The sequence below is a fragment of the Rattus rattus genome, chromosome 1 (assembly GCF_011064425.1).
Source record: "Rattus rattus isolate New Zealand chromosome 1, Rrattus_CSIRO_v1, whole genome shotgun sequence".
Taxonomy (NCBI): domain Eukaryota; kingdom Metazoa; phylum Chordata; class Mammalia; order Rodentia; family Muridae; genus Rattus; species Rattus rattus.
In genome coordinates, this window is record NC_046154.1 from 72,593,764 (window position 1) to 72,604,147 (window position 10,384).

The 10,384-nt window shown below is 39.8% G+C and overlaps 1 protein-coding gene across 1 annotated transcript; it reads left to right on the forward strand.

Moving 5' to 3' along the window:
- The first annotated feature begins 9,170 nt into the window (after positions 1 to 9,170).
- Positions 9,171 to 9,482, forward strand: LOC116894291 (cytochrome c, somatic-like). The gene has a single exon (XM_032896018.1). It carries the CDS (start codon positions 9,171 to 9,173, stop codon positions 9,480 to 9,482), a length of 312 nt encoding a protein of 103 aa, XP_032751909.1.
- Positions 9,483 to 10,384: the final 902 nt, after the last annotated feature.

Consider the following 10,384-nt stretch of genomic DNA (forward strand, 5'->3'; position numbering starts at 1 on the left):
CAATTAGGCCAGGATCCATGCCCAGTAGTAGATAGCTAACACACACACACACACACACACACACACACACACACACACACACACACACACACACACACAAAACAAAAAAACAAAAAACAAACCCAATGGTGCTTTTCGAATATTTTTTGTCTCATAATTGGAGAGGGAGGCAATTTTTACCTTTCTGGTCACTTGCTTATATATTACAGTTTCTATTTTTTTGGTTTTAATGATTTTCTGTATCTCTCTCTCTGTATGTGTTTCTTCTTATTGTTTTTCTGATTTGTTTTATTCTGGTGTGTTTATTTATCTGTTTTCTCTATACAGAGAGACAAAAGGATAGTAGTCAGCAAGGTAGGAGGTTATGAGGAGGGACTGTAGTCAGAATATACTGTATGAAAAAATTATTTTCAGTTAAAAAACAAAACACAAAACAGAAATGATGACCATAGGTCTAGCTATGTGCCTGGGAGGAAGGTGATTCATTTAGAAGTACAACAATGGCTTTTACAATGCTTAACCAAGACAGTAGCTGTGTTTTCATCCTGTACCTCATATATTTTTGTAAATGCTTCCACGTGAATAGTATATTTTATAAGTAAAGAGAAGCTGGTGTACTTATATTTTGACAAATTATGTGTAATATGTTTTCTATAATTTTACACACACCCACCCAGAGAGAGAGAGAGAGAGAGATTCATATTGATGAAATTCATAAGAACTCTTCCCACGAAAGAGGAACACTCCCCCATTGTTGGTGGGATTGCAGACTGGTACAACCTCTCTGGAAATCAGTCCGGAGGCTCCTCAGAAAATTGTTCATTGAACTACCTGAGGACCCAGCTATACCTCTCTTGGGCATATACCCAAAAGATGCCCCAACATACAACAAAGACACATGTTCATAGCACCTTTATTTATAATAGCCAGAAGCTGGAAAGAACCCAGATGCCCTTCAACAGAGGAATGGATACAGAAAATGTGGTACATCTACACAATGGAATATTACTCAGCTATCAAAAACAATGACTTCATGAAATTCATAGGCAAATGGATGGAACTAGAAAATAGCATGCTGAGTGAGGTAACCCAATCACAGAAAAACACACATGGTGTGCACTCTTTGATAAGTGGATATCAGCCCAAATGCTTGAATGCAATGCATGGACCACATGAAATTCAAGAAGGATGACCAAAATGCAGATGCTTCACTCCTTTAAAAGAGGAACAAAAATATCCATAGGAGGTGATTGGGAGGCAAAGTTTAGAGCAGAGACTGAAGGAACGGCCATTCAGAGCCTGCCCCACATGTGGCCCATATATATAACAACCACCAAAACTAGATAAGGTGGGTGAAGCTAAGAAGTGCATAATGACAGGAACCAGATATAGATCTCTCTTGAGAGACACAGCCAGAACATGTCAAATACAGAGTTGAATGCTAGCAGCAAACCACTGAACTGAGAAAGGGACCCCTGTTGAAGGAATCAGAGAAAGGACTGGAAGAGCTTGAAGGGGCCTGAGACCCCATAAGAACAACAATGCTAACCAACCAGAGCTTCCAGGGACTAAACCACTACCCAAAGACTATACATGGACTGACCCTGGGCTCCAACCTCATAGGTAGCAATGAATAGCTTAGTAAGAGCACCAGTGGAAGGGGAAGCCCTTGGTCCTGCCAAGACTGGACCCCCAGTGTAGGGGATTGTTGGAGGCAGTAATGGGGGGAGTGGATGGGGAAGGGAACACCCATATAGAAGGGGAGGGGGACGGGTTAGGGGGCTAATGGACAGGAAATCGGAAAAGGGAATAACATTTGAAATGTAAACAAGAAATACCCATTTAATAAAAATGGAGGAAAAAAAAAGAACTCTTCCCACAATCCTCTGAAAATGAGTTTACCTGACAAAAAGTTACCAATCGATGACAGCATCTCCCACCCTGCACTGACAGTGAGTGATTTATTTTCACTCATAACTTGATTTGCTGTTTGTAATTCACTAATTAAATATTACATAGCTAAATATAGTAAAACACACTGAATACTCTTGATGTCTGTGCAGAGGGAAACTGTTTACCAGCCTAAGGAAGCTGCTCACAGCAGAGTCTGTGGAAGCCTGTTTCTACACTGGAAGTATCTTTTAAACATCATAGGAGGAGCAATACTGTTATTACAGCTTGGTGGAGAAACCTTATGCTACAATGTAATCAACTGCAGAAATCAAGGCTGAAATTGAGTAACTTCCTTAAATTACTCAAGAACCTGGTTGAGCCTGTACTTTGAAGTAACTTTTTAGGGCAGTCACCAATGGAATTGTATTCTGCTATTACTACAGTCCTTCTTTAGAACCACCAAAGTTCTGTACAGTGCTTATCTTCCATGCTGTCAGCAATTTTTAAGAAATAAATGCATTTGTGAAGGTCTTCGCTCATGTGAATCCAGCGGACTCCACTCTCCACACATCCTAGTGGTAATATTTCTCTTAGCTCGCTAACTCCTGCAAAGTCTAGATTTCCTCATCCAGACAACAGCTCTTTTCCTCACAGAACTGATGTGTGGAACTATTCTCTAAAATAAAAATAGCCACATTTCCCTGGTTAAGTATGCCAGTTCTCAATATTGTTATGATAGACAAGAGTGAAACCATTGAACAAATTTTTTTACTTATAAAACTGATTTATTTGCAATGCAAAGACACAAGAACACACAATAATTTGATCTGGAAATTAGACCCAGTGAAAGGAAAGCTAGCGATATCATGACAGATTTGTTCTTCGGCCTAGGAAGAAAGAGCATCATCGGCATCCGGGGTTTGCTCTCATCTTAATTAACACGACTTATGCCCTCTGTGAAACAAGAAACCTAACACTACCGAGGACCAAACAGCTTTTCCTCCCAAGACTTCCTGATGTGAAATCCCTTCTGTTCTACCCCCTCAGAGGACTTGATACTTTGAAGTAACCTTTAGTCTCCTACCTCTTCCAGATAAAAAAGGAAAGGAGGGCTTCTATATTATCTGTTTATTGTAAATGGTTCTTTACGTGCTATCAGAGTTTACTTCCAATGAAAGGAAGAAGATATCCCTGCCTGAATAATCTATCGTGTGATGTAAACGTTAGGTAGAGTGTGAGGGAAAGGGGTGACTGAGAAGGGAGGAGGGTGTAACTGAGATAAGGAATGGGAACAAGCACATGACTGGCATTTCAAAAGATGCAACTGAAAAAAGCCTAAATGTCATTTTAAGCTCCAAGATGTTTCCACACCATGCAGATCAGAGATTCAGCTTTTAGCTTTAGTAAAGCAGAGAAACGCTCAGTGCTGGCACACAGCTCTGCCTAGCTGCACAAGCATAAGGTTCCTCTGTACTCAGAAACTCGGAAGTGCAGGCTCCGTCAATGTGATCAAAGGACTGCTCTCCTATCAGCCTGAGAAAATGCCCCCAAAATTACTGATAGGTCATTTTCCCAGGGGACTCATTTGAAAATACTTGGCAAACATACAAAGAACCTGGAAGTCTTGTGTGGAGGCAAACACGCTAAGCAGGTGCTATTGAGAATTTTCATATTAACTGTGTCTCTTACAGAGGACAGCCAAACCACTGTGACTTTAGCTGACTTATCTGCCGCTGGTTATTACAAACCAGGTACTGGGTTTCAGTTACGCCAGTGACTTAAAATAACTAACACCGATCAGCCTGTTTAAAGCTAATATTTCTTTTAAGGGAATGACATTTTCTTGCAACTTGATGAACATGACTGCCCCAGAGTTTATTACAATATGGTAACAATTTTTAGCAGGGCAACTTGCCAACTTTTATGGTTATGAAATTGTTCTGCTTCATTGATTATTCCTGAAGAAACTTTCCAAAGAACTGTGATGTTCTTAAAAAGCTATTTTTTTTTTATCATCGTCAGTAAAGAATAATAGATGACCTGTTAGTGTCACTGGTCTGTAAAACTCATGGTGATGGTGGCATTATGGTGTCTATAGTTTTGGACGCTTACTGGAGAATCCTGTGGGGGAAAGGGAGAGAGGGGAGAGAGAGAGAGAGAGAGAGGGAGGGAGGGGGAGAGAGAGAGAGAGAGAGCGAACTGCTTCTGTCGGCCACCATATACTAGCATTTTGGAGTCTCCAGGGCATCCTTTGCTCTGTTTGTGGTATTTTTGTTCTATCAAATGCTGGAAATAACTTGAGTTGCCTTCCTTGGTCGATTTGCAAAATATCCACACTCTGTCTTATTTTGTAATTCAATAGTTTTCCACTCAAAATCACCTCCTGATGTTAGAGGTAGTTTCCTGGTGTTTGTTGTATAAGTTTTCAACAGTATATCTATTTCCTTACTACTAGGGACCCATGATAGTAGCAGTAAGATTACTGCTACTATCAGCAGGACTTAAACATTCCTAAAAACTTACATTTTGCTTCATAAGTTCTAGTGGTGATGATGGATGCATAGGATTTCTTATCATGTCCCCTACTTAAAATTAAATACTCTCATCATTTCATGCCTGAGAGTGTGGGACAGAAGTTCTCAAAGCCCAGCTACAGAAATAGCCCTGGCAGGGTCCTTGATACTCCTTTTAAAGAAAGTTTTAGATGTTTATTATCTTTAAATTTGAGAGCTTTATACCTGTATTCAAAGGTACTATGGCCATATACAGAAGAAAATTTTGAATAGCTTTAAAAGAAAATAGAATTTTAATAGCAAGTAAATATATTCAAGACCCAGTGAATTGGATGAAGACAGGTTTAAGAAAGATTCTACACAATTCGTGCTTTCAGGATATTCTGGTCAAAGGTCAGTGCATGAATTACACCTCATCCAGGAAAGAGTTAAAAGCTACTGCTGTTTTTTACCTTTTTTATGGATTACAATAATGGCATTGTATATGGGTATTTACAGTTTATTTCATGTGAAAGGTAAAGAATACTAATTAACAAAATAAATATTTTAAATTATACCATGTTCAGTCAGAGACAGCCAGATTAGATGGTTAAAACAGCAAATTTTCATTTAGATGATTATAAAGTCTGAAAGAACAAACAACAGTTTAAGCAAGGTTCCAATTTTCCTTGTCTTCCTATTGCAAGGGCTTAATTCGCTCAGAAAATTGACTCTGGGTGTGGTGACTGTTTAGCAAGGACAATGCTGTCATAGAAAAGAAAAGGGGCAAGTCCTCAATCACTCACCACAGTGAGCCTGTAGTAAGCTTTTAATTTCTGGCCAAGTCAAACAATCCAGTAATGTGACTTAAGAATTATGCAATAATAACTCTCTGTCTTGGTCAGTGGTCATGCTGCCAGACTGAAGGAAAACTAAGCACTGCTACCCAACCCTGTCCCTCTCATCAGCAATGAGTGCTAAGGTTTACTATGAGGCGTATGGAATTGCCAAGGGTAAGGCCTGTTCTACAAAGGATAATCCACTGCTTAGAGTCGTACACTGTACATAGAAGTCATGCAGTTTTAAACGGTGGACCCCCTCGCTCTGATATACTGCTGCAGTCTGGGAACTGACATTCTAAATAGAGTGGGTAAATCTGTTTCACGACTTGATAAACTTATCAACGCCTTTACTTCCTTGGTTCCTTTCTAAATGTTTGTCATTTGCTTTTATCTGATCACTGTTTAAAGGGATTCTCCCACCCAATCCCTTTGGCTCCTGGCCATCTATACTTTAGAACTTTTCTAAAACCTAGCCATCCCTTTATTCAACACATGCTTGCTGAACATCCGCTGTCAGACTGGCCCCCGACAAGCTGCTAGTGTTACACCAGGAATCAAAAGAAAAGGGAAATGCTGTGCTTTGGGGACATCAGGCCACCCATAATTTCCCCTGACCCTTCACAGCTAGCTATCTGGCCGGAGTGTTTCCTTTCATTCCTCCACTTAGTTAATGGCTGATCCCAATTCATACAAAAATCAAACTAAATACTCCATGCACGGGAGGCCTTCAGATCCCTCCCTCACATCCGGTTGGGCTTCCAATAAATAAATGTTCACAGCTCATAGCTTCATCAAAAGATCGTTTAAATAGTAGAGTTATTTTTGTGTGCAGCCTTGGTAAGTAGTAATTTTCCCCTGTCTGGCACCACTGCCTGCCTTATTCACCACTAAACGTTCAGTCTGAAAAAGTGACTGAGGTAAAGAAAATACTATCATAAAATTCTATTTTCATGAAAAACTGTTATGAGGTAGATCCACTTCAAGTTGAAATTTTAGCATCGTAATTTACCAGCATTATGAGGTATAACTATACATCTATTTGTGATCCATGTCTGCATCCTCTTCCCCTAGGTCACTCTTACAATCCAACTACATGGAATGTTTTTTTAATTATTAAAAATAGATTCTTCTTTCGTATGGTACATTCCAACCACAGTTTCCCCTCCCTCTACTCCTCCCAGTCCCCCACCCCACCTCCTCTCTCTCCTAAATACATTCCCTCTCCATTTTTCTCTTCAGATAAAAGCAGGCCTCCAAGAGATGACAGCCAAATAAAACAAAATAAGATACACCACAAGGCAAAATCCCTCATATAGAGGCTGGACAAGGTAACTCCACCCTTACTGGGCTGTGGTCCCAAGAGCAGACAAAAGATTCAAAGATGCACATGCCCCCACTGTTAGGACTCCCACAAAACAAAACAAACAAAACACCCCATCTAACAGCTATAACATATACAGAGAGAACCTGTTGAGGACGCATGCAGGCCCCAGGCTTACCTTCTCTATGTGAGCTTATGTGAGTCCTGATGAGTTAATTTGGTGGGCCATGTTCTTCTGCTGTCCTCCATCCCATCCAGTGCCCTGTCCAGTTCTTATCAGGTAGGCTTCCTCCAGCAGCAGATGGGAGCAGGTGCAGAGACCCACACGCAGACATCATGTGGAGAGAGTCCAAATTGGGGGTTCCCATCAGTGCCCTTCTCTCAGAATTACGGTTCCCGTTTCTGGCCAGCCAACCAGGACAGGGCATGGGCTCCCTCTCGTAGCACCGGCCCCAACTTAAACAACAGTGGTTGCCCACTCCCACTATTTCTTTGCCATCATGGCCCCAGCATATCTTGTAGGCAAGACAGAGTAGGCCAAGGGTTTTGTGGCTAGGTTGGTGTACAGGTTTCTCTTTCCATAGCCTACATAGAACTTACTCATGCCAATGAAACCAGAATGTGGAGGTGATGCCTCCATACACATACCAGCTTGACCTCTCTGCATTCAGTGAGCTTTGTGGATGTTGTCCTCAGCAATGGACCCCGTCCAGTTTTCAGATCTTTGCCCATTCTGGGGTGGGGGCTGCCCTTTTTCTTCTATTGATAGTATCCTTTATGGAAATAATGTTTCAGTTTCATAAGTTCCCATTTATCAATTGTTGATTTTTTTTTTTTGTGCCTAGTGCTATCAGTGTTCTTTTGTAGGAAGTTGTCTCCTGTGCCAATGCATTTAAGGCTCTCCTCTACATTCTCTTCTACAAGGCTCAATGTATCTGGTTCTTTGTTACAGTCTTTGATTCACATGGACTTGAATTTTGTGCAAGGTGATAGATATGTATCTATTTGTATTTTTCTACATACCAACATCCAGTTAGACCAGCATCATTTGTGGAAGATACTTTCTTTTTTCTAGCTTCTTTATGAAAAAAAAAAAACACACACACACACACACAAACCAGATGTTCATGTATAGGAGGATTGGGGTGGCCACCATAAATGCAGGGGCCTACACAGCTGCAAAAGCAACTCCTGCTGGAGGACCTAATTGAAGACTGCCTGATAGACCAAGGATTGCTGACATAGACAATGCCAGCCAATCAGGAACTGCTGTTTGGAAGAGATACTTTCTTGGAACCAATGGGGTGTGAGTGGAGAATATTAAAGGAGCTTTCAGCAGCATTCGGAGAAGCTTGCTGCAGAGCTGTTCTCATCTGCTTCTGGAGTCTGTGCGGTTGATTCTGCTCTACCACACCCCCAACCCTCAAAGGCAAGTAGGGTTGGGCAGCGGGTAGTTCAGGGCACAAGCAGCATTCATGGGTGTGTGAATTTATGTCTGGGTCTTCAAATCAATTCCATTGATCAACATGTCTGCTCTTGTACCAAAACCATGGCGTTTTTACTACTATAGCTCTGTAGTACAAGTTGAAATCAGGGGTGGCTGCTTTCATATTGAAAAGAATTATTATAGTTATACTGGGTTTTTATTTTTCCATATGAAGTTGACAATTGTCTTTTTAAGGTCTGTAAAAAACTGTGTTGGAATTTCAATGAGGATTTCATTGATGACTCTTTAGATTGTTTTTGTAGGGCGGCCATTTTTTACTATGTTAGTCCAATGGATCCATGTACATGGGAGATCTTTCATCTTCTGATATCTTCTTCAATTTCTTCCTTCAAAGATTTGAAGATTTTTTATCATCCACGTATTTTACTTGTTTGGTGATATTTTGATTCTTTGAGGGTACTGTAAAGGATGTTTCCCTGATTTTTTTTTCAGTCTCCTTGTCATTTGTACATAGGAGTGTTGTTGAGTTAATCTTGTATCCAGTCACTTTGCAGATAGTGTTCATCAGCTGTAGGTGTTTCCTACTGAATTTTTATGGACACTTATGTCTACTATCATATCATCTGCAAATACTTTGACTTCTTCATCTCTATTTTGTATCTCCTTAATCTCCTTTAGTTGTGTTATTTCTCTAGCTAAAACTTCAATAGGGCTGGAGAGATGGCTCAGTGGTTAAGAGCACCAACTGCTCTTCCAGAGGCCCTGAGTTCAAATCCTAGCAACCACATGGTGGCTCAAAGCCAACTGTAAATGAGATCTGATGCCCTCTTCAGGTCTACTCATATATAATAAATAAATAAGTCTTAAGAGAAAAAAACTTCAAGTAGTATATTGAATACATCTTGAAACTTTCTCCAAAATTTACCACATACTCAGACACAAGGCAAGTCTCAGTGTATACAAGAAAATTGAAATAACTTTCTGCATCCTATCCTATGGATAGATATCAACTACAATAGAAACAACAGAAAGCACAGAAAACTTACACACTCATAAAAACCAAATCATCCTCTACTAAATGAAATATGAATTAAGGAAGAAATACAGGAGAGAGTGGGACATCTGTCCAAGAGTCTGATCGTTTCTGGTGTTGACCAGCCCAGACTGAATTTAAAATGAGTGATGTTGAAAAAGGCAAGAAGATTTTTGTTCAGAAGTGTGCCCAGTGCCACACTGTGGAAAAAGGGGCCAAGCATAAGACTGGACCAAACCTCCATGGTCTGTTTGGGTGGAAGACAGGCCAGGCTGCTGGATTCTCTTACACAGATGCCAACAAGAACAAAGGCATCACCTGGGGAGAGGATACCCTGATGGAGTATTTGGAAAATCCCAAAAAGTACATCCCTGGAAAAAAAATTATCTTCGCTGGAATTAAGAAGAAGGGAGAAAGGACAGACCTAATAGCTTATCTTAAAAAGGGCTACTAATAGGTAATTCTACTGCTTTTATTTATTACAAACAAATGTCTCCATGGCTTTTAATGTATACCATAATTTAATTCATACAGCAAATTCAGATCATGAATGGCTAACAATGTTTTTGGTGGACAGCCCTGATTTAAGTTAAACTGACTTGCTATAAAGTGGATATCTCTTTTTTAAAAGTAAACACTTCCAATTGTATACATGTTATCACTGCTTTTCCTTTCTCAAGATAAAGATTGGACTTAATTTAATGTTTTACTTTCCATAAATGGGGTGTCGCCTCAAACCTATTAGATGGTTTTTATACTTAGATTTATATAACTGGGTATATGAATATGTTTAAATCCTGGGAAAATTCTGTCACTGTCTCAGAAACAAGAAGACTCACCCGTGCTTCAGTGTGTGTTCACTGGCCTCTGACAGGCAAAGCTAAACACCAGGACAGAACTATTCCTGACAATGCTGTTTTAATTAGAATTCCCTATATCAATGATGCTGCCTTTCACCACTGAAAGGCATTTACTGTGGTTTATGTGTGATATCAAATAAAGAGTATTTAACACTTAAAAAAGGAAGAAATACAGAAATAAAGTCCTTCTAGAATGCAATGAAAATGAATATACAACATACCAAAGCTTTCGGTACACAATGAAAGTAGTGCTAAGAGAAATGCTTAAAGCAGTAAGTTCCTCCATAAAGATATCTTATACTAGGAACTTAACAGCACAACTGAAGGCTCTAGAACAAAAAGAAGTAAGCACACCAAAGAAGAGTAGATGGTAATAAATAATCAAACCCAGGACTCAAATCAATAAATAGAAATGAAGAGAACAATACAAAGAACAATTGAAACAAGATAGAAAACCTATATCCAAATTAACTAAAAAATCAGAGAGAGAATATAC

Excerpts from the sequence above, each read along its gene's own strand:
- LOC116894291 (XM_032896018.1), top strand. The coding sequence starts at position 9,171 with ATGAGTGATGTTGAAAAAGGCAAGAAGATTTTTGTTCAGAAGTGTGCC.